Source organism: Erpetoichthys calabaricus, chromosome 4 (assembly GCF_900747795.2).
Source record: "Erpetoichthys calabaricus chromosome 4, fErpCal1.3, whole genome shotgun sequence".
NCBI lineage: Eukaryota > Metazoa > Chordata > Cladistia > Polypteriformes > Polypteridae > Erpetoichthys > Erpetoichthys calabaricus.
This window is the reverse complement of record NC_041397.2, coordinates 158480298-158505591: the sequence shown is the minus strand read 5'-3', so window position 1 is coordinate 158505591 and position 25294 is coordinate 158480298. Positions and strand designations below refer to the sequence as shown.

At 38.4% G+C, this 25294-nt stretch overlaps 1 protein-coding gene across 1 annotated transcript in view; it reads left to right on the top strand.

Moving 5' to 3' along the window:
* Nucleotides 1-25294, top strand: part of paxbp1 (PAX3 and PAX7 binding protein 1) — a 276767-nt gene that overhangs the window by 177571 nt on the left and 73902 nt on the right. Inside the window, exon 8 of the mRNA XM_028799899.2 lies at nucleotides 12991-13114. Within this exon, the coding sequence (XP_028655732.1) occupies nucleotides 12991-13114 (124 nt within the window). The remainder of the gene's footprint in view (nucleotides 1-12990; nucleotides 13115-25294) is intronic.

Below are 25294 nucleotides of genomic sequence, written 5' to 3'. Positions count from 1 at the left end.
TATTGATTCGATCTTTGATAGCAGAGGATGGTTAGCTACAATAAAGTTCCTTCCACATTTAATGAGAAGGAGTCATACTAAAGTTAGAAAAATGATTTGAAAATATGGATGTGTGTTACTGAGCTGTGGAAAGAAAAAAAACAAGCCTTTTCTGTTATGCTGTTACTGAAGGGGCAAGCATGAGAGACCACGCTAATAATCCCATCTGAGGATTTGGTCAGCTGGTATAGTCGCGCTGATTTTGAGTTTGGACAAAGCATTTGTAAAAGAGGAGAAAGACCTAATGTACAATGCATACACTGACAGTATTAACAAAGTGGAAGCAATGTTCATGTCTAATTTCTTTTTTGAATTTGAACATTGATACGATATTCAGCATGAATTTACTCGATGCGGTGCTCGCATTTAAATTGTTCATTTCTGTTTTCTTGGAAATAAAGGATGAACAGCTTTGTTTTAACTGTTTGTCCAAATCTTAATTTTGACTCCATGAAATCTGCTTTGAAACATATTTTTGAAGGTATGGTGAGACTTGGTTCTTGTTGCAGTCCAAGTACAGCAAATTGAAGTATTTGTTAAGGCTGAGCTGAACTTTTGCGAAAAGAGGAAAGCATTCAGGACCAAGAAATGAAAGGAGGTCAAAATACAACAAAACAAGATTCGAAACCAGCAGAGGGATTAAGCAAACTTTCAGTCAAAAAGGACATTCAAGCGAATCAGACAAGAGAAGCATGAAATGAATAGCTAGTATTTACTGTGCCATGCTGATGATATCACATGCCACAGTGTATGAAGGCACTACCCTGGCAATGGATAGCATCAACGGATATGACTCAGGTGCCGCAGCGAGTGGCAGCCTTTCCAGCAGCTCTGTGTACGACTTTATCTTTCTACCTTTTTATCTATTTTATCTATTTCACTGATCACTCCTACCACTTTCTTTTATGTGGACTCGTTCCCTGGACACTTTTTACTACTTGGACATGGATTTTTACACGCCGAGACTCGTCTGTTCAGGTAGTCAACTTCAAGCGCTGAGAACAGATAGATAGATAGATAGATGCCCGCGCCGGTGTGGTTCCCTATTTACCTGACGAGCTAAGAAGGCGGTATCGTGGCAGCAGAGCCGGAGCTAAGCTAAAGGCGAGGCAGCTTGCAAGAAAGTGGCGTTACAAGCTTTCGGTGCCTTCTGTGATCCTGGGAAATGTGAATTCTCTACCAAATAAGATCGATGAACTGGCTGCGCTGGCGAAAAATGTCAAGACCTACAGAGAATGCAGTTTGTTGTGTTTTAGTGAAACGTGGCTAACAACTACCATCCCAGATGCTAACGTGGAGTTATCCGGGTTTAGCACAGTTAGAACGGACAGAGACGCAAATACCTGTGGGAAGCAGAAAGGAGGAGGACTCGCTCTCTATGTGAATACAAGATGGTGCAACTCTGGACATGTAAACATAAAAATCTCCACTTGCTGCAGGGACATTGACCTGTTGGCAGTAATTTTGCGTCCCTATTACTTGCCCAGAGAGTTTGGACACGTTATTGTATACATCCCTCCTTGGGTGGACATGGAGATAGCGGGTGACATCATCCATTCTGCTGTTGCTAAACTGCAAACGCAGCACCCTGAGGCGCTTGTGCTAATCGCTGGAGACTTTAACCATGTGATGCTGGACAAAACATTACCTGCCTTCTCCCAGTATGTGGATTGTAACACCCGGGGAAATAGGACTATTGATCTACTGTATGCAAACGTTAAAGATGCATACAGCGCCAACCCGCTGCCTGCGCTTGGGAAAGCAGATCATAACCTGGTTTTGCTTCAGCCTCACTACAAACCAAGAGTGAGGGAGCTACCTACAACCACATGCTCATTCATGAAGTGGTCCCCTGAGGCAGAGCAGGCTCTGAGAGACTGCTTTGGAACTACAGACTGGGATATCCTGCAGGGATCATATGGTAAGAACATTGAGAAGGTTGTTAACTGCACTGCTGACTACATCAACTTCTGTATGGAAATTGTAGTTCCAGTAAGAACAGTACGCTGCTATGCTAACATCAAGCCATGGATTACAAGTGACATCAAGGGCCTTTTGAACCAGAAGAAAAGGGCTTTTAACACTAGAATTACCAGAGCCTATGAAAAAACTTGTAGATCCAGCCCACCTTAAATCACTTCTTAAATCCGTTCATACCTCTCCGCCAGCGTCTTTTAACTTTTAACTTTTTTAACTTTTAACGTGCTGATAAAGACAAGCTGCCAGCAGCCGGCTATTCCGTCCCCCCTCCGACTTAGAACGTGCACAAACTTCTCCCAGCTCATGCCTTGATTGATTATCTGGGAGTGAAGTGAAGTTTTAGAGTGGAAATAATAGATCGTTATTTAGAACACATGCATTTCATGTGTGTTCCGTTTCTACAGTAATCTGTGTAAACACATTGTTAAAACAGAAACTTTTTCATATTTTAGTAATAAATGTTACAAAATGTAGGCATAAACTATAGAATGTGTAAAGCCTCTCACAGCGCAGCAGCTTTGCCGTGCCTCACAGACCTGAGTTCAATTCCCCGCTGGGGATAAAGTGTTACTTTTTTTTTTTTCTTTTTAACCTCAAACAGAAATAAAATTTATAAATTGGTATGCACTGTCAGTTAATGAGATCGTTATATTTTCATGTGGGGTGTTCCTTTTAAAATATTTTTTTAACAATTGAGACTGCAATTAACATGAACTGTCCTTATAACTTTTATTTTTAAGATCCATAACTCACAGACAGACAGATCACTGCGTAATAGACAGACAGACAGACAGGCAGAGATATAATAAACGGGGAAGGCACATGTACTGAAAGACAAAAAAGATCAACGTGCGTTATTCCTGCCACACTGAATAAGCTCACGCACTCTAACATCACCCCTCCCCCCGATCTGTTAAATGTTAACATTATACAAAGTTATTGTTTGTTTTACCTGCATTTTTATCACTCTTTAATTTAATATTGTTTTTTTTATCAGTATGCTGCTGCTGGAGTATGTGAATTTCCCCCTGGGATTAATAAAGTATCTATCTATCTGTCTGTCTAGATGACTGGCAATTAATGGTGCAACATATAACATTAAACAGTTTTGCAAAGTGATGAGCTAAACAACGAAAAAGTAGCAATGCTATAATTAAGGCAAATTCACAATGGTATTTTTTACAGTGCGAAGAAAAAGCAGCAGTGCACCTTTACATAGCACTAACCCTCTAGATAAGTATGTATGGCAAACAAGATGTAAAGATTGTGGGTTCACTTCCCGATTTCCTCCCTGTGTGGATAGCGCTTTGAGTATTGAGAAAAGCGCTATATAAATGTAATGAATTATTATTATATTATTATTAATTTGCCAGAGTATGTTTTATTTGGTAAAAATCCTCCTTCAGTAGAAAAGATGAAATGAAATTTAGGGAAGAGGATAAAATATTTAAGATGGTCCACATAAAATCACATATGGCGTTTGCTACAAAGCATGTAAAAAACCCAGTAAAGATGTGGGAGAAGGTTTTGCGTTCAGAGGAGATCAAAATAGAACTTTTTTGCCAGAGTTCAAAGGTATGTATAGCATAAAACTAACAATGCCAGTGCTTCAAGAAACACCATACCTACGGTGAAATATTGTAGTGGCAGCATCATACTATGGGGATGCTTTTCATGTGATGGGAATCTTGTCAGAGTTGAAGGTACAATGGATAGACAAAATATTGCACAGTGTTGCAGGAGACCTTGTTCCAGTCTGCTGTGAACCTACAGCTTGGGTTAAGATTCACCTTTCAACATTACAATGACCCTAAGCATAAGGCCAAAGCAGCACTGTAATGGCTCCAAATCAGAAAGGTGAGAATCTGAGGCATTATTTGAAAACTGCTGTCCAGAGATGCCATCCCACCAACTTAGAGGATCTCTACATAAATTCTGCCAGGACGAATGGGGAAGAATGACTCCTGAACAATGTGAAACACTAGTACATACTTAACACCAAAAGAATTAAGGCTGTTATTGCAGCATAAGGGTTCTCGACACAGTATTAATATGTAGGACTTGAATATTTATGTAAACACTTTTGATTTTTTTTCTTCTTCATTTAAATATCTAAAGGAAATGGTTTATTTTGACTTTGAAAATGTATTGTTACAGCACAAAAGTTCGTATTAAAAATACTAAATGGACAAATGTGTACTAATCTTTCGTCATGCAGAAAATTATGATGACTTTCAATGAGAGTGAATAATTTTGCATGGCACTGTAAATGTGTAATACCACATTACTTAGTAAAAGTGACTCCATCATAGATGTTCCAGGATCAAAAATTATTGATACAGCATTTACATGTACAAAGTGTGGTGGAAAATGGCTGGACAATTAAGTTAGTGCATTGAATCAAAACAAAATGACCAAAATGCAAGACATCACAAGTGACAGAGCATTTAATCTTGCAGTTGGTAAGTAATATACTCTAAAACGTAGAAAATTCCAGCAATCATTGAAAAAACGAAGTGTCACATTGAGACAGGTAGTACCTGTAAATATTCCTCTCTTGGTATGCAAATCTGCCCTAATAAAGGTTGGAACACTACTTGGACCTTAAACATGAAAGAGGTGTCCTGTTCAAGCAGTTTTTGACCCTTGAACTTACAACATCAGACCATTACTTACATTAGTACTTTAGATAAAGAAAAAAGGGAATGTAGCAGATGAGTTTTACAAAAAATGAATGTAAAAGGCAGCATGGTTATAACTGTGACTGAGAATATGAGCAGCGATAGAAAACAAAGAAGACTGTGATATTCAGTATTACAGTAAAAGAGACATTAAGCAGTTGTGACATATGTATACTGTAAAGTAGAACAATCCCCAGCCAATGTCAGCAGTGGACTTGCAAATGGCATCACAATATAATGAAATGTTTACTGTTACTACACGAATTAGAATAAGGCATGTGCCATCTGCATATAATAGACCACATCACACGGTTTAGTGCTGGCAGTATTCTCTAGATGGCAAGTGCTGTGCTGTTGTGCTCTGATTGTGCTGGAAGCCCATTCTGTAGGGGGCAAACAGAGACAGTACAGTTCCCTGGGGTGCTCCAGTATTGCACTCCACCATTTTTGACACACAGCAACTAAACCTCACAAACTGCCGTTTGGTCCAGGAGATTGTGGGAGCGTCAAGATTTAAAGCCTTGATCTTTTTCCCTAGAAAATTAGACAGGTGTTAAAAGCAATGGAAAAGTCAAAGAACATTATCCTGGCTATGGTACCACCTTTGTCCAACTGGGAGTAGACTTTGTGGAGCATGTAGATGAGAGCATCCTCCACATCTGTATGTGCCTGATAGGCAAACTATTTCACCATCATGTGTGTCACAGATAATAATTTCCTGGTTGATACAATAAAGACAACAAAATCTATGGCAGAAAAACGCTTTTGTTAGGAGATCAGTAATATTAAGGAGCTGGTTCAGTTCCAGAAAATCCAAAGCATCACGTGGTCTCCTGGTAAAATACACCTTGCTGATTACTTTAAAAAAAAAAAAAAAAAAAAGGAGCATCACCTTGTTTTGGGTAAAAGCACTAACCGATTTTGTGATTGCCATGTCATATATTTTGTCACACATTCAAAAAGAAAGAGACGAGTTTAACTGTATTTTTATTTTGGCTCCTATTTTGCAATTGTTTGATGTTTAGGCTGATATGTTAATGTATTAAGAAGCCTGTGGAGATTGAGATGTTGGAGGGAGATGCACATTTGTGGATGTTGGGGTGTTGGTTGTGTGATGGTGTTGATCAAGTAAAAGTTCTTACTTTTGTACTTTTGATTGACTTGGATCACTCTGACCCAGAAATGGTTTGAGGATGTTTAAAAAATGTATGTGTGTACTGTATGTAATGCATAAAAAATTCCATATTGGAGAAAGAGAGGTTAAAAATGCAGCTTCTCCCTTGTTTTTCACCATGTGAATACATCTTATGTAAGGTAGACTTTATTATCCCTGGTGTAATTTTTTTTTTTTTTTTTTTTTTTTTTTTACAGCAAAGTATGAGCAAAACACTTGTCACATATGTAAGAATAAGATAAGAGGCAATAAATTCTATCCACTTTTACAATTAAAACCCATGCGTGGTGATGGTGACTGTTCTTTTTATCTTTCTAGTAAAATGTTTACTGTTAATAATACTCTGCACATCCATTCATTCCTCTCTTTACTGTACTTTGTTGTGATCGAGAGATAGCCAGCAGCTGGGTGTGTTAGCTGCTTTTTTGTCACCCAATTTCAGATATAAAAGCAGTATAATTTTTTTCCCTCGCAAACAAAAATTGCAAGATGCTGTTACTCTATGAAATTCATTCATGTTCTTGGTTGTATGAAAAGACTTATTCTGCCTTTTCAGCTCCATCTTGTTTAGAAGTTTGTGTCTGGATTGTTATATTTGAAAAGGGCCGTGTCTCACAATTTGTGGAATACCTGATATTCTTAGTGCAAGCTAAAATGTTTTATACTTTATACACAGAAATGCAAAACTGTTTACAATATTCAAGTATAACATAAAAATTAATAACTTGTGTATACCTGCCCCTTAAACTATAAACTATAGTGACATATGTTATTTGCTGCAAGCAGCAGTTAGCTTGTATCATCATTAGTGAAATGGGCAGAGTTCTCATTCTGGAAAACACACACCCCTGAAGCATTTTGACACATTTGTTACCCTAAAGTTCTCCTCCTGGATCAACAGTTGTACTAAAAAGGGATTGATTGAAACATTTTCTAAATACCTGCCATTTGCCCTTCAATTTTTATTTTACTCCTTCTTTCCTGCCTTGAACCTGTCTTGTATGTTGGAACTTTTATGTACTGTATTTGTCATAGCCAGCTAAACTTAGCTGCTATCCTTTCCTGTCTGTGAGAACTAAATATGAATAAAGTGTTTGATTGTCTTTTTACAGTTTTAATGACTTGCATTAAAATTGCAGAAAGTCTCTTGAATGTCACCAGCCCCTAATTCTTGCATTATTGGATCAATTTCTTTGTATCTATGTTCCAACTGGATGCTTTGTTGACCCGCATTACTTTAATCGATGAATTCATAAATTATTACAACAGCTTCAAATATTAGATTAAAATTAATTTATGCATTTGTTGACAGCACTGAACTTTTATCCCATTGCAGAATGTACTAAGTCCCAATGATGATATTATCTATCACTTGCTTTTTTTATGACTGCTAGTGTTACCTTAACCTTGAAGTTATTTATAATCTAAGCTTTTTCATCTTTAGTTTTAAAACATCCTTTTCTTTATTTTTAAAATTTTTAATTTCCTCCTGAGAACTAAATAGCGTTATAAGCATAGTTTTTTGCTTTTTGTACTTTATGTCAATACCTTCTAAATGACGAGGAAGAATTACATTCAGTTTATAAATTTGTAAAGAGTCACGGTGTACTGGTGTATGTTAAGGAGGCGCAACAGAGGCATACCTGGCAAATGTATTCATTTTTAATTAGCACGTTTAACTTAAGCAGTCCAAAGAGATTTCGCCTGAGCTGAGAAAGAGATTGCACAAAATTTCCATTCTGTTTCTTTTTAAATATGTTATTTGTTTCGGATATTAGAAAATAGTCCTTGTGAAGGGGTACATTTTCAAGAAAACTGAAAATTGTGTTTTAAACAGCACTGTGCAAGTCATAGGTACTCCATAAGCAATAGGAACAGTAAGTGAGTGTATTTAGTGCACATTATAATGTTCCCACCAATTTTTTATGGAAGCCATCTCTCTATTAACACTAGAATCCCTAAAACCTACGATGGAGCTCAACTCAGGCATAAAGTTCTAGCACCTCAAGCCAAGGCTCTTTGCTACATATGAGGTTCCTGGAGTTGTATAGGGTAAATAAGCAGTATGTCATTATTTGGAATACATGCAGTTCATTTGTTTTCCGTATCTACAAAGATCTGGGTAAGTGTAGGATGAAAGGAAATGTGAGGCAAGAAATGCTGAACACATACCTAAAGCAGAAACTTTTTCCATGTTAAACTAATAATGACGTGAAGTGTGTGATGACTTTAGTCCAAATATCAAATAAATGTTATAACCAAAGAAAAAATAATAAGCATTTGATTTACATGTTGTTGTCAATGAGTTAAAAACCCAAGCTCAAATGTCAGTCGACTGGCAGATTGTATATGTTCTTGAATGGTGCAGAGATAAGAACCATTGCCTTATTACCCAAAGGTCCCGGGTTCAAGACCGGGAACTCCACGTTTTGAGTAGTGACCTGCTATTATTGTTATTATTGCTATAATAAAAACATAAATTTGATTTGAGTTACCACCTCAGAAAGTTGAGTAATGCCAACTCCTTAGCTACCATGCACATATGAACTTTAAAAGCATTAAAAGTTAACAAGTCATCTTCATTAAGGAAAAATGTTCCCAATTCTATAATAATTAAACTGCCTGCAAAAGGAATTCTATTTATCATTTTAATGTGTGAAGTATAAAAAAAGAGGGGGAGAGAATTGTCTGGAGGCAGGAGGAGAGGAGGAAAGTAAAGAGAGTGGAACTGAGGGTAGGAACTTTGAATGTTGGCAGTATGACTGGTAAGGGGAGAGAGCAGATATAATGGGGAGAAGGAAGGTTGATATATTGTGTGTGCAAGAGACTAGTGGAAGGGGAGTAAGGCCAGGTGGATCGGAGGTGGATTCAAATTGTTCTATCATGGTGTGGATGGGAGGAAAATGGGGTAGGAGTTATTCTAAAGGAACAGTATGTCAAGAGTGTTTTGGAGGTGAAAACAGTGTCAGGCAGAGTAATGATTATGAAGCTGGAAATTGGATGTGTGATGATGAATGTTGTCAGTGCATGTGCAACGCAAGTTGGGTGTGCAATGATGAGAAAGAAGATTTTTGGAGTGAGTTGGATGAAGTGATGAATAGTGTACCCAAGGGACAGAAAGTGGTGATTGGAGCGGATTTCAATGGGCATGTTAGTGAAGGGAACAGTGGAGACGAGGAGGTGATGGGTAGATATGGTGTCAAGGAGAGAAATGAAGAATGTCAGAGGATAGTGGATTTTGCCGAAAGGATGGACATGGCTGTGGTGAATACATATTTTAAGAAGAGGGAGGAACATAGGGTTACGTACAAGAGTGGAGGAAGATGCACACAGGTAGATTACATCCTATGCAGAAGAGTTGATCTGAAGAAGATTGAAGACTGCAAAGTGGTGGCAGAGGAAAGTGTAGTTAAGCAGCATAGGATGGTAGTCTATAGGATGACGTTGGAGATCAAGAAGAGGAAGAGAGTGAGGGCAGAGCCAAGGATCAAATGATGGAAACTGAAAAAGGAAGACTGCAAGGTTGAGTTTAGGGAGGAGGTGAGACAGGCACTGGGTGGCAGTGAAGAGTTACCAGACAGCTGGGAAACTACAGCAGATGTAGTAAGGGTGACAGGAAGAAGGGTGCTTGGTGTGACATCTGGAAAGAGGAAGGAGAAAAAGGAAACCTGGTGGTTGAATGAGGAAATACAGGTGAGTATACAGAGGAAGAGGATAGCAAAGAAGAAGTGGGATAGTCAGAGAAATGCAGAACGTAGACAAGAGTACAAGGAGATAAGGCGCAAGGTGAAGAGAGAGATTGCAAAGGCTAAAGAAAAGGCGTATGATGAGTTGTATGAGAGGCTGGACATTAAGGAGGGAGAAAAGGACCTGTACTGATTGGCTAGACAGAGGGACCGAGCTGGGAAAGATGTGCAGCAGGTTAGGGTGATAAAGGATAAAGATGGAAACGTACTCACAAGCGAGGATAGTGTGTTGAGCAGATGGAAAGAGTACTTTGACAGGCTGATCAATGAAGAGAACGAGAGAGAAGAGGTTGGATGATGTGGAGATAGTGAATCAGGAAGTGCAACAGATTAGCTAGGAGGAAGTAAGGACAGCTATGAAGAGGATGAAGAATGGAAAGGCTGTTGGTCCAGATGACATACCTATGGAAGCATGGAGGTGTTTAGGAGAGATTGCAGTGGAGTTTTTAACCAGGATTGTTTAATGGAATCTTGGAAATTGAGGAGTGGAGAAGAAGTGTACTGGTGCCGATATTTAAGAATTAGGGGGATGTGCAGGACTGCAGTAACTACAGAGGAATGCAATTGATGAGCCACAGCATGAAGTTATTGGAAAGAGTATTGGAAGCTAGGTTAAGAAGTGAGTTGATGATTAGTGAGCAGCAGTATGGTTTCATGCCAAGAAAGAGCACCACAGATGCAATGTTTGCTCTGAGGATGTTGATGGAGAAGGCCAGAAGGAGTTGCATTGCGTCTTTGTGGAACTGGAGAAAGCATATGACAGGGTGCCTCGAGAGGAGCTGTGGTATTGTATGAGGAAGTCGGGAGTGGCAGAGAAGTACGTAAGAGTTGTACAGGATATGTACGAGGGAAGTGTGACAGTGGTGAGGTCTGCAGTAGGAGTGACAGATGCATTCAAGTTGGAGGTGGGATTACATCAGGAATTGGCTCTGAGCCCTTTATTTGCAATGGTGATGGACAGGTTAACAGACGAGATTAGACAGGAGTCCCCGTGGACTATGATGTTTGCTGATGACATTGTGATCTGTAGCGATAGTAGGGAGCAGGTTGAGGAGACCCTGGAGAGGTGGAGATATGCTCTAGAGAGGAGAGAAATGAAGGTCAGTAGGAACAAGACAGAATACATGTGTGTAAATAAGAGGGAGATCAGTGGAATGGTGAGGATGCAGGCAGTAGAGTTGGCAAAGGTGGATGAGTTTAAGTACTTGGGATCAACAGTACAGAGTAATGAGGATGGTGGAAGAGAGGTGAAAAGAGAGTGCAGGCAGGGTGGAATTGGTGGAGAAGAGTGTCAAGAGTAATTTGTGACAGATGGGTATCAGCAAGAGTGATAGGGAAGGTCTACAGGACGGTAGTGAGACCAGCTATGATATATGGGTTGGAGACGATGGCACTGGCCAGAAAGCAGGAGACAGAGCTGGAGGTGGCAGAGTTAAAGATGCTAAGGTTTGCACTGGGTGTGACGAGGATGGATAGGATTAGAAATGAGTACATTAGAGGGTCAGCTCAAGTTGGACAGTTGGGAGACAAAGTCAGAGAGGCGAGATTGCGTTGGTTTGGACATGTGCAGAGGAAACATGATGGGTATATTGGGAGAAGGATGCTAAGGATAGAGCTGCCAGGGAAGAGGAAGGCCTACGCGAAGGTTTATGGATGTGGTGAGAGAGGACATGCAGGTGATGGGTGTAACAGAGCAAGATGCAGAGGACAGAAAGATATAGAAGAAGAAGAATGTGTGAAGTATATTAATAGCCTTGAAGTATCATGGTAAAACATTTTGTTATAAATCATTTGATGTGCACATCACTACAAATTGCTGAGAAACAAAAACAGAACTATTGGTATTTTCCCAATTAAAAGAAGGGTTGGGGAGAGTGTGTGTTTCAGATTTGGGGAGGATCTTGAAGTTGCTCTCCATGACAAGGACCAGTTGCTATACAGGCTGTAGTGTCAGGTTCATTTTTTGTGTATAATAGTTTAATTAGTTGTGCTTTTTATTTTTTCATGATGGTTATGATGCTGTTACATAATTTGTATAATTGCTGCAGGAAGCCATTTTCTCTGTGCTTGTTGCTGTGTACCTCTTCACATGCTCTACAGTATATAGCACATGTGTTGGCATTTTGGGTAGCAGATGGAGCTGAAGTAAGTAAGATGTTTTCACTTTACTTTTGTAATTGTGGAAAGAGTTCTTATTATTGCTTGCGATTCAGAAGATTGTATTAGTGTACTTTTCTGCTCTTCCGTTAGTTTTTGTGTTCAGTACATGGAATGTTTATTTTTGTTTGCATACAGGAGTCCCATGTTATAGACAGGTGCCTAGTTTCATCTTCTTTAAGGATGATTAGATTTAGCAGACTTAATGTATGTTAGATGTGTGATCTGTAAGCCGATGACTGTTTTTTTTGGTAGGAGTTTGCAGGGAACTGCTATAATGTCATACAAATCTTTTTTTTCCCTATTGCTTCTTGACTAAGCAGATTTTCTTGGCTTACATCAAAAAAGTCATGCTGTCCTATACAGTACGCTCATCCCTATGATCCCATGACATGTAGTCCTTACCATCTGCTTTGTTCTTATAAATACTTTTGCGTGGTGCTCATTTTCTGTGCTTATTCATATTTTCTGATTAACGGATTTGACTTTAATTGTGACCATACCTACATTATTTCATCAGCCATGAGATGTAAACAATTAAAGGAGTCTATCCTGAATATTTTGGTGCATCAAATGCTATTAGTTTCTGTTTATTATTCTAGAGGTGATGATGCAATCTTTATGGTGTGCTTTGGCATTTAACAGACATCCTTTTAGAAACATTGTTAAGGTTCTATTCTAGTATCCCACTTGCAGATATAGTATATACATAGACAATCATCAATTAAACTGAATAGAAAATGAAATTATTCTTGATTTTATTTTTCACTATCATGAAGTTGGTGATGGGTTTTATTTATTTCTTGTTTTTTCTGTGCTCTAAGCTTTGAAATTGTTATGGGTAACTATGTTACTGGTGATAGACGTTCCCAGAGTAGAATGAGTGGCCAGTGTAAAAGGGGTATTAGCGATAGTGATTACTGTTTAGGGCAGTAATCTTAAAGAAGCTTTAACTCTCGCGATTTTTAATCATGTCTACATTTCAAAGAGTCCATTAATTGCTTGAAATGTACACATTTGAAGTTATGTTAGAATTCTCTAAGGGATTTAAGAAATTTAACTTATTTTCATCAGTATTTAGAATTTTTTTTGAAGAGTTTACGCTCATTTTTTAATTAATTTGTTTCGACAAACATTGAAAGGTCAAGTATGTAACCGTTGTCAAAAATGGTCTGTACTGTATTATTGTTACTTGATCTATCATATTTTTCAGGTACCTCTTATTCTTGACCTTGAGTCTGCAATGCATCATTTGCTTAAACGGAGAGCTTCCAGACTTGTCCAGAGGCGGCAAGATGATATTAAAGATGAATCATCGGAATTTGCAAGTCATTCAAGTCAGTCCATCTTGAAGGTTTTTAATGTTTATTGAACAGCTTTGTACGTTTAAAATCTCTTAAGATTTTTTTTCTCATGTAAAGGGTTTTCAGGAAATAGCACTGTGATTCTGCTCTAGTGCTACATTTTATGCAATGGAATACATCTCATCCAGAGCTCATATTATGCTTCTTATAGTATTTTGTATAGATTTTAATTTTTTTACTAATATAAGTTAACATGTGTGACACTAAAGAGAAATGATAACTAGACATTGCTACAATTATGTAAAAAGATAGTATTTGCTACAGGTGGACAGATTTTTAAGCTTGTTAAGATGCCATCCCAGTACTACATGTGCTTTTGACTCAAATTTTTGCATGCAAAATGAGACATGCTTTAAACTTTTCGGTATTTACTTTTCTAGTAGTGTAATTTCATTTTGTAATTAGCTATAACTGTACAGTGTACATAACAGTTATAAAATTATAGCTTCTGTCAGGATTCATTGTGTAATCCTCACTGTTCAGAAAGGTTCCAGCTTAGTGTTTTATTTGTTATTGTTGTTGTTGTTAATAGGAAATTTGGCCATCTAATGTACACAATAGGGAGAAAAATAAGTAAAAACTTGTTATAAAATGTTGTTATAGTTTTTGATCATTTTCTACGTTTTTGAAGCCTCTTTCCTTTCCATGTCTTTGAGGTAGTTTGATATTGTGTGTCTGAATCTTTGGTAGGGAAAAGTACACTAATTCTTGTCATTGTCTGTTGCCTTTGTTGGTTTTTTTTTTTCATGACTTTTATGAAGCTTTCTGATAGCTCACATTTTCAGTAACTTGTATATCATGTAATCTTTTGTCAGTATGATTAGAAACTTTCATAGGAAACTATACCCAAATCATATAATGGTATAAAAGTGCGATGTGTGACACAACATACTGTATGTACATATGTGCTTTCACAAGGACCTTATAACAAGAAAAATGTTTACTGGTACTCGTTTTTGTTATTCATTCGGCTTTTTCTCCCTACAGTTATTGCTTGTGGACATCAAACCCATTTAAACGTTGAAATGAATTTTCAGGATCTGACTTCTCCCATTAGGGGGATAGAAACATGTTGCATGTTGATCAACACATGCAAAAATTTCACCGTACTCTGTACACATGACAATTATGACCCAATAAACGTAAATACATGGATGAGTATGCAGAGATATAATCATATTTATCAAAGAACGTGGACGAAAACAATATATTTATTAGAACATCAGAAAAATTGTGATAGAAACCCAAAAATCTCGTGCATCATATTAACATAGATTGTCCAAACTAACACTTGGCTGTGATTTAAAGGTCCCTTAAATCCACCACAGTACTTTGTAGTTTGTTTTATGTATCTATGGTTCTTTGCGTGGTAAAACTCTAACATTGGTACTGTGGTCATCTAAGGGAATAACAGGCTCAAGAGAGGAGGGGATTTTTGGAGCGTCACCCCAATGCCCCTGTTTACTTTTTACCCCAAACAAAACTGATGCACAGTGGCATAAGAGGAACAAAAAACAATTGTCACCAAAATAAGGTAGCTACAGTTAATTAGGTTTTCTAGTCTGTTTTTGGGAAGTCTTGGAGCACCTTAGCTCTGGTTCTTCTTGGTAGAAAGTGATGCCTTCTTACAGGCGGTCGTGTTTTTATAGCCCAGGGACTAGAAGGGGTGGAATCTATTGTTTCTCTGTACTGTGAAGGAAGAAAAAGACAAGGTAGTTAGCAGCAGCACACCGTCTCTGCTCAGGGTGGTGTCACATACCTGGGAAGAACGTGGAGGGTGATGCTGATGCACATGTGTGACACAACAAAATCAGACCTTAACAAGCTTCCAACCATGTCCCCATTCCTTTCATAATTTTAAGCACTTCAGTCAATCATGTGTCCTCTTAGTCAGAGGCTAGGGATCTGTACTGGCAATCATAAGGTTGCCGGTTCGAATCCCGTAAATGTCAAAAAGAGACCCTGCTCTGTTGGGCCCTTGAGCAAGGCCCTTAACCTGCAATTGCTGAGCACTTTGAGTAGTGAGAAAAGCGCTATATAAATGCAAAGAATTATTATTATTAGTCTCTGTTTTCTTAAATTAAAAGGTTCCGCTACTTCAGTCTCTTCTCATAGCTCATACATCTTAGTCCCGGAATCAGGCTAGTCATTCTCCTCTGGATGATCTCTAGTTCTTCTATATTGTTTTGTAATATGGAGACCAAAACTGAGCACAGTACTCTAGATGAGCCGTCACCAGTGAGTCATATCACTTAAGCATAGTCTTCCTTGATTCATACTCCATCATTATTTTTTCTTTTAAGTGGTGCACCTGTTGTCTGGTCTATAGGCCTAGACACACTGTTGATCACAGCTGAGTCACCTGTGCTGTAGCTTGTCTGCTCAGAGGCCAGCGATTTGATTTACAATAGAGCTCTGAGCTTCAGTGCCTCACTGCTGTCAGCTGAGATACAAGTGGTTTTAAATTGTGGATCGACAAATGATGCTATGTCTATGTCTAACAGGTTGCTAGATCATGGGTTAGCATACTTTTTATTCCGCTAACCCACAATGGCAGATTTGATGGATTTGCAAAGCTCACTGTCTCCTTCATTGTGTGCCAGTATGGTCGAGTTGAAAGGTTAGAGGTTAATGTTAATTTTTTTTTTTTAAACTTGCACTTACCATATTCCAGATGAAGTTGATGCCCAAAGCACTGCACCCTTTGCCACTTTCACGAGTACACCACTTTGATAACATTGCTTTCATTATCAGTTATAATAGCAATGAGCCTCTTTTCATCAAGCTTCCAGTTTCCGAGGGTATCTTGCAGAACTTCGGCTGTCTGCTCCCCAGTGTGGTTTTCAGAGAAATAACTCATTTGCAGACACACATTTAATCTCTCATTCTTCAATGAAATGAAGGTGTGGCTTGACCACATGTCAGTTGTCAACGTGAAATGTTATAGTTTTAGCAATCGGGTCATTAAGGGTACGTGTTAAGCAGCGGTTCTCTTGCAAAGTAATTGTGACTGGGCAATTCGTATCGTAGGTCAAGTGTTTTGATCAGTCTTTTAAAACCATCCTTTTCCACTGTTGAGACAGGAAAGCATATCTTTTGCTATGTAGTAAGCAACTGCCTCAGTGGTACCATGCCACTTGGCAGTTTTCTTTTCATAGGGCAAGGCATGGGTAAATGAAGTTTGCAATGTCATCTGAATTGGTTTAGGTGTTTTGGGTGGCGAATGTTTCATAGCTGCAAGTAGTAGAACGGAGTTTTAACAGCCTCTTCATATTGAATTTTATACCACTGTTCTAAGTGATGAAAAAGATTGGTAGTGCTCCCAATTTTTGAATCTACCTCCTTTTGGCATTCTCTGCAGATTATGTGATTCTGCTGCTCATCTGACCTGTAAAATCTGAACCACCTCCAAATGATTGATCTATTGGTATTCTTTTTACATACTATGATACTAAGTCATCCTTAGTCATAACTTGTTGTTTGTGTATGTGCAGGTGTGAATGGGTTTGCTAGCAGAGCAAAGTAGTGAAGCCTGGAATAGGCAGTGAGGGATAAGAAAAAAGGCTTTCCGCAAGATTATGCCTCAATCCATATCCCACCCTGTTTACATCCTAGTATATTTTAAAATTTAGATATAATGCTCAGCCCTATACAACATAGTAACATTTGCTAGAGTACAGTCTTTGGAATTTTTCTAATGTGCAGAGATTTCTGAAAATGATGTGCCAAAGGTTTACATATGTACTCACTAGCATCCTTAAGCACTTGATAATAAATGTTATCTGGTCTTGATAATTTGATAGATTTCAGCCTATTTAATCCAAGCACTACTTCCTTTGTAATTTCCAAGTCATTAAGTACCTCCTTGGTAGTCCGTTTTTCCTTTTAGGAAGTTATTGAATTCTTCACAAGTATTTATACCCATGTTATAAAATTTGAAATTACTTGAGCATTTCTTGTAATATATGGTGTTGATCTCATTGTGTGTTTTGTGTTCATTGTGTGGTTAGACAATATTAAATCAAAGTGCCTGTGTTTGGAAACAAATTTCGTCTGATGAACATCAAATACCAGTTTTATAAAAATAATAGTTTGTAGCATCATTAACAGTTTCAGACAGAGAGGGTCTTTTGTTTTAATATTCCTTTTTTCCTTCTTTCTCATTTGTCTTAAATTTACATTTGTGTGCATTTAGTTTTGTTGGCCAAATCATCTTCTCATTGCCATGATTTGTTCAGGTCCTTGTAGGATCATGCTACTTCTAGGGAATGCTTGGATCCATCGAATTTATTGTCTTCTATAATAAGTATTAATATTTTTTATTTCATTTTTGTCTATATTTATATAAATTAAAAGACCACAGTCCAGGGTTGATTCTCCGTCAAATACTACTAGTTAAAAAAAGATGTTTATGTTGTAATGTTTTCTGTCTTTAACCCAATGTTCCACTCTCATGGAATAGCTTATCAAAAGCTAAGCTTAAAAATACAGTACTGTACGCTTCACTAAAACTAAATGACTATCTCTAGAATAAACCCATGGTGACTGTCTTCTAACATTAATGAGTTTAAAGTTTTGTATGTTGAATTTTCTTCCACCTATAAAACATGCTTAATATAATTAAAAATCATTTAATCATTTAATAGCCTATTGCTGCAGAATCAGAAACAAGACAGGAACAATGGCTGGACACGACACCAGTCAATCATGAAACTCACTTGCTTAACACTAGAAGCCCTGAATTCTACAAAAAATATTTTAATCTACCTTGAAATTCCTTCGCACCTGTCCTCAGCATCTTTTGTTTTGCAAATGTATCAATCAGCAGCAAGCAAGCCTGCTATCCCATCCCCCCACTGATGCTGCTGAAGTTCTCCCAGCGCAAGTCTGTTTATCTGGGTGTAAAGTGCCTGGAGTTGTATTGAGTAAATAATATATTGTTATTTGGAATACATACATTTTATGTGTGTTCCGTGTCTACAAAGATCTGTGTTAAGTGTAGGATGACAGGAAATGCGAGGCAAGAAACGCTGAACACATGCCTAAAATGGAAACTTTTTTCCATGTTATACAAATAATGATGTGAACTGTGTAATATATGAAGACTTTACGCCAAATATCAAATAAACACATACACTTTTATTCATGAATATAATCAAAGAAAAAAAATCATTCAATTTACATGGTTCTGTTAATAAGTTAAAAACCCAAGGTCAAATGTCAGTCGACAGAAAGCTGATAATGTATTCTTAGATGGTGCAGCGGTAAGAACTGCTGACTTACAACCAAAATGATGCAGGTTTGAGTCCGGGTGCTTCTCATTTTGAGTAGTGAGCTGCTGTTATTACTATATTACAATAAAAACATACATTTGATTTGAGTCTGTAACACCCGGTGTAAATTTTGGCTACTTGCAAATGTTAGCTCTTATTTTATTATTCAGTTTTATTCTGTCTGTGACTTTCACGTGGTACAACGAGCTTCCCAGTCCCACTCTGAGTTGATGCCATGTATCTCCATTCTTTTCACAAGAGCAGCGATGATCACAGTTGGTGCTGTGGTTCTTTGCCTGCTCAGAACTATTTGTTGTACGGGCAATCAAAGATATGATGCCCCGTGACCACTCTCACACTACCGTGTGGCATTTGTGCTTTGACAACAAAGACACTTGTGCAGAATGTGTGAAAAATGACAGATTTGCTGCGATTTTGGACATCTGGCAATGTTTTATTGAGAACTGTGTTTTGAGTTACAACCCAGGGCAACATATTATTGTTGATGAGCAACTGGTTCTGACTCCTATAGTGTCTCATTATCTTAATCAATATAGGTATACCCCATAAGTGCAGATTCATCTGAGATTTTCAGCAAGTGACATGAGCTGCTGTTATATTTATAATCTGAGGTGTACAGAGTAAAGAGAAAAGGAGACACAACTTTTCCTTGTGTTTACCCAGTGTTGCTCACATCCGTATCAGAAACGCATTCCTTCAGTCTCACACACTGTGGTCTGCCGAACAGATAGTCCACCACAGACACAGACTGTATATCTCTGAGTTTACTCTTTAACACGGATATCTGGATGGTATTGAGTGACTTGAAGAAATCAAAACACATAATCCTCACAGTACTGGCAGCTTTGTCCAGATGAGAAAAAGCCTTGTGGAGCAGATAGATAACTGCATCCTCTATTCCAATCTTTGTCTGTTAGGCAGACTCCAGTGGGTTCTGGTGGTCACTTGTATGGTCCAGGACCAGTCCCTCAAAGGTCTTCATGATGTGAGACATAAGTGCTACTGGTCTGCTGTCATTAGAGGCATCTGCCATCTTTGGAACAGGAACAGTTCAGGATGTTTTTGAAGCCTTAGGGACAGAGTGAACAGGTGACAGAGGACACGACAAAGTTGGTCAGCATATGCCTTAAGAACTCAAGGACTGACTCCCATCTGGTCCCACAGCTTTTCGTACATGTTGCTTCCTCAATTGTTCTCCTTACTTGGTCTTGTCTACACTTATGGTCAGAGGTGGACTTGTCACTGGCCATTCCGGATGACGTGGTAGGAGTTGTTGATGTAGTAGGGGTGGTGTGAGAAGACTGGTCATTGCAAGAAGGTGGCAGTAAGAGTGAAAATCTATTAAAAATTAGTTCAGGGCATTAGGCTTTATCCACATCCCCTTCTAGCACCTGAGCCTTGGATTGCTGGAGTCCAGTAATTATGCCCAGTCTAATCCAGACATCCTTAGTATTATTCTATGTTTGTTTTCTGTTTTAGCTTTGTAAGATTCCTTTCCTTCACTTCCCTTTTTTATTCTTTTTTTTTTTTTTTACCACATGCTGAATATCCTTCAGAGCCTCTTGGTCACCAGATTTGAATGCTTTCTTTTTCTCATTCAGGAGAACTTTTAACTTCTTAGTAATCCAGGGCTTGTTGTTTGGAATATTGGCCCCATGTTATGTGTCTGTCACACATTATTTCCCAGTCTGTCATTTGGAAGTAGTCATTCAGAGCCATTCCTGCCTCCAGGCTCCACTTCTTCACTATTCTGTTGGTAACAGGTTGTCATCGAATAACATGAATTAGGTTAGTGTCAGATTTGCCCGACGGAGCCAGTACATTACACTTAAAGGCATCTTTAACATTTGATTACAGCAAGTCCAGCCTGTTATTTCCTTGAGTGGAACTGGTCAGAGATCATTGTTCCTTACAAAGATCCTTGGTTGAAGTCACCACATATTATAACTTCAAGGTCTGAGTGAGTCATTATTAAAGTGTTAGTGACAGAATGAATCATTTTTGTTCCTAGGTCCCCATTTGTGGATTAATAACTAATTTTTAATTTAATTAATTAATTAAATTTATTAATAAGGATGATCTAATTTACCTCGCTGGGCAAATAATATGGGCAAATTCAGACAGCCTGAATTTCAGTGTCTGAATTACAAACTGTAGCTTTAAGTGCTATAAGCTCCCTTTTACACCATTCTTCATTCACATAGGTGACTGGTACCCCTCCTGTCTTTTTTCCACATCTCACTGGCTCTCTTGCTTGAATATGATTAAATCCATCCAGCATTACAAAAGTGTCAAGTATATCAGGTTTAAGCCAGCTCTCCATAAAGCACAATATGCCACTGTATTTGTATGCTCCATGGCCGGCTGTAAGCGCAGGCAGTTCATCCATGTTATTTGACAGACCAATTCTAAAACCTTTTTGCGTTGCTTTTACTCTCATGCCTGCATGTCACCCTTTCTGTATGTGGATAAACAGCTCCTGCGGTAAAGTGCAATTGCGCTGCTTAGGCAATTGCAGTACAAGTAGCGGATTAAGGGAGTACAGTCGATTCCACTTAATTGGGACACATTAGAACTAGGACATTTTGTCCCAATTAAGCGGCTGCCCCAATTAAGCGAATTCCACATAAAATTAAACAATGAATAATTTTCTTTCAATATTTTAATAAAATTATTGAACCCAAATATAAATTATAAGAAAATAATATAAGCTGTGAAGAAAAAATAATAATAAATTCTAAAGTAAAATAATTAGGTATGTACATACAATTTAATACTGCAAAAATGCATCAAGTGTAGTCCTGTGTTTTGTTTTTGTAAGTTTGTACTTTGTCCTTTGCAGTTCATCTTTTCTGTAATGCCCATTCCTCACGCAGTTGATTTTCTTGTTGTAAGAGACACACTATGGTATATTTTGGTACACCAGTTATCTCAGCGAGCCTACGATGGCTTGTATTAAATGGCTGGCTTTTAATTTTATCCAGCAAAGCAATTTTACTTGAAAGTGTAAAATAATTTCTTGGCATCTTGGCAAGGGTTATAATTTTATAAATAAAACTGACAAAAAAAAGTTTACTTATACGTTATACGTACACGCGAGGTGGTGTAGGGGTTACTGAATACGGTTTGGTAGTGGTGACAGTAGACTATTAAGCAGACATGTGCTACTCCACTCTAAGATTGTACCATCTAAACTTACCAGTGCTGCTTCGACGGGCGACGATAGATGACGGACTTGCAGCAGGCGTCTGCTACTGTCCCAATTAAGCAGAATGTTGTCCCAATTAAGCGTTTAAATTATGTATTAGTTTATTATTTTGGTTTTCATTCCTTGAGATTTGGCCAAATAAGCGGCTGCCCCAATTACCGGTGGCCCAATTAAGCGGAATCAACTGTATTTAATATACCCTGCTTTAATTTTATCAGTGCCTCTTACTGTTCCAGGTGTTGTAGACATAAGGTAGCCTTAGGGTTCTCTTCATGACTCCATCCAAGTTCGCAGCCTGTTTAAAGTGCAGTCATGACAACTTGCCTAGGTTTGCTTGCATTACAGTTTATCAGTAAACAAGGGGGCTCCGCCCCCTGCTCGCTTCGCTCGCCTACCCCCGGCGTTTTGAACCCGTGCCCGCTGGGCAGCCACGTGTGAGGATGACGCACGTTTAATACGGAGTGTTCGCCCGTGTCTGTCCTGCTCCACAGACAGATTGAGGAGATCGTTCCTCCCCCAAACCATGCGACTCTTCAATTCCACGCGGGGTTTGTGGTGTAAACGTTAACATTTAACATTATTATACAAAGTTATTGTCTCTTTTTCACCTGCATTATTATCTTTCTTTAATTTAATATTATTTATTGTATCAGTATGCTGCTGCTGGAGAATGTGAATTTCCCATTGGGATTAATAAAGTATCTATCTATCTATCTATGTATCTACTCTGTGTTTTATTTTTGACGTCGCTTTATCCTGCTTGCGGCATGTCAGACAGTTCGCAGTCTTTCTCGTTTTACTCTGGGCAGGGGGGCTTTGTTGTGTAACCTGCTCTCTATGTGTTTGTCCCTGTTCTTTAACTGGAGCCTTGCCTGCTTGTTTTCCGGCATTTCAGATGCGCGTTGTAGACGTCTGTGTTCATTTATTTTGTCCCTTCGCTCCCGTTTTTGTATCTCTGTGACTCGAGCTCTTTTGTTTTGAACCCGTGCCTGTTTCGCTTCAGCACTTTGAGACGTGCGCTGCATGCGTCTACGTTCATTGTGTCTGTCCATCTGGGCTTGTTTCTGTAACTGTGTTAGTTGAGCTTTGCGTTTTTGGAGCCAAGACATTTTTTCTTCCGCGGTTTCAGAAGCGCGTTGTAGGCGCCGACGTTTATTGTTTTTTTTCAAGCGGGTTCGTTTTTGTGGTCCCGTTACTCGAGCCGTATCGTTTTGTACCCGTGATTGTGAATTCATGACTTGTTTGTTCTTTATCGTTAGTAATATGGATAAGTAATAAGGAGGATCGCACTCACTGTTAATATGGAGCTTTTTCTGTGGTTGTACGGTTAATAGTGCATCATTGTAATGAGATCCACCTATGCTGCAAAGTTTGAACGTGTTCAGATGACGTATGTTTAATACGGACTGTTTGTTTAGTAATATGGATTACCCATGAGGTGTCGCGCCTGTATATGTATTGTAGTCCGGTGTGTTGTTGTTTATGTATGACGTCGTTTGTTGGCGTGTGTTTTTTTTAGAAGTGTGTGGAATGTGCTGTATAGTCTGTACGTTGATTTCAGATGCGAGTTGTAGGCGAATGCTTCTATCGTAGTATCTGCCGTTTTCCGAAACACAAATCGCTTTCTGTAATATGTTGGGTTTGATGGGCTTTGTGTGGCGCTCGCGTCTGACTCCTTTTTTTTGTGTGCTAGGGGCGCGTTGCCTGACTTTTTATTTCTGATAGTGGAGGGGGTCTTTGTGTGTCGTGGGTCTGAATCCTCTTTTTTGTGTGCGTACTATTTCGTGTGCTGTGTGGCGCTTGCATCTGACTCCTTTGTTTTTGGTGTTCTAGGGGCGCGTCGCCTCATTTCTTATTTCTGTTAGTGGAGGGGGGCTTTGTGTGTCGTGTGTCTCAATCCTCTTTTTTGTGTCTGTCCCGTTTCGTGTGCCATGGGCTTCGTGTGGCGCTGTGTGCCATGGGTTTGTGTGGCGCCAGCGTCTGACTCCTTTTTTCTGTGTGCTATGGGCGCGGCGCCTCATTTCTTATTTTCCGTTGCTTGGAGGGGGGCTTTGTGTGGCGCCTGCGCACTACGTCTTTTGCGTCCACGGCCCATGTCCCTGCGTCCATCCAGTTTACTATTCTCGTTTAGTAATATGGATTTAAAATTAATTTATCTGATTTGTAGTAGCTGCTATCAGTGAGAAGCCAGATCAATACTAACTTTAAATAAGACGAGTAAAAAGTAAATATGTTCAGGGAAAAAATAAAAAGGTGCATCTGTAAAAAGGCTGCTTTTGTAAATTTAAGTGTTTGTAAGCCTAAAAGTGCTGTATAACCCATCTTTCTTTTCCATTCTTCATGTTTAAGCTGTATGTTTTAAGCAGGTGTAGTTTTTATTTCTCCCAGGTTTTCTGGAGGAATAGTTTGTTATTGTTTTAAAAATTGTATAAGAGGGTTTTACAAGATGGATGGATTATTGTTAACCACATTTTATATTGCAATCATTTTAAATTCTATTGCATAAACATATTTAACTTTATTTCTAAATTAAAAAGTATAAGACCCTATCTTAAAACTAATACGACTGATTTTTTAAAATTTTTTAAAAAACATGTTTCAATACTGCTTCTGTGCACAAGAAGTAATTACTTGTTGCAGCTTCCTTTATTTATTTTCTGAGTAATTGTGTAATAGCAGTACATTTATTATCCCTGTCAAAAATGGATTACTAGAATATCAAGCAGCATTACACTTTCAAAATGTGTGTGTAGTTTCAGAAAATTGTAGTGCAATATACAAAAAGTATAAAGAGTGGAATCAAGGAAACATTTCATCCTGGTTTTCAGTGTTTTACAGGTAGAACACCTTCCTAAATAGAAACTGTGAAAATATGGGTGTTCACCATGACAATGCAACAGTTTCTGGCCTGAAAGCACAGTTTAGTGCTTCTGCATTTTTGTGTTCAACAGATCTGTCATCATGCCACTCTTTTGTCTTCCCTAAGTTGAAGATCCTAATAAAAGGTCACTGTTGTCAAATGCTTGAAAACAATTAAAGGTCTATAATCAGTCTACTGACAAACTTACAGAATAAATTTCCAAACAATGATTTTAAGTTTAGAGCCTTGTTTTCCAATGATCAGCAGCAGTCTATTGACATTTTTTTGCTGGTCAGTGAAAACCAGGTATGTCATGTATATTAAGATAGTGATTCCCTACTACCAGTAAGCAAAAAGCAGGCTAGGAAGTGTCACCACTTCATAATGTTCTACTGTTAAGTAATCTGGAAGCAACCTGATTCTAATTGTTGCTGCTTGAAACTTCACAGGAGACATCTATTTCTCCAGTCTAATGTTAAGAGGTCAAGCTACTCAAATGTTAAACATCCCAAACCCCGCCCCCAAAACATTTCTTGAATGAGCAAGTTCTGACATTGTTAAAGTAGTATTTATGAATTAGAAAAATGGTCTTCCCATACAACTTACAATTGTGGCCAATAAAGCCACAGAAGAAATGGGGAAACAAGCCGTAAAACTTGCCAGCTAATCCACTTTCAGCCTCAGATTTTTCCTGCACATCAATTCACATTTTGAGTTTTAAAAACTTGTTACAACAGTGCTTGCTTATCTGTGTAATTTTTGATTGAATTATGTTTATTTTGTTAGTTCTC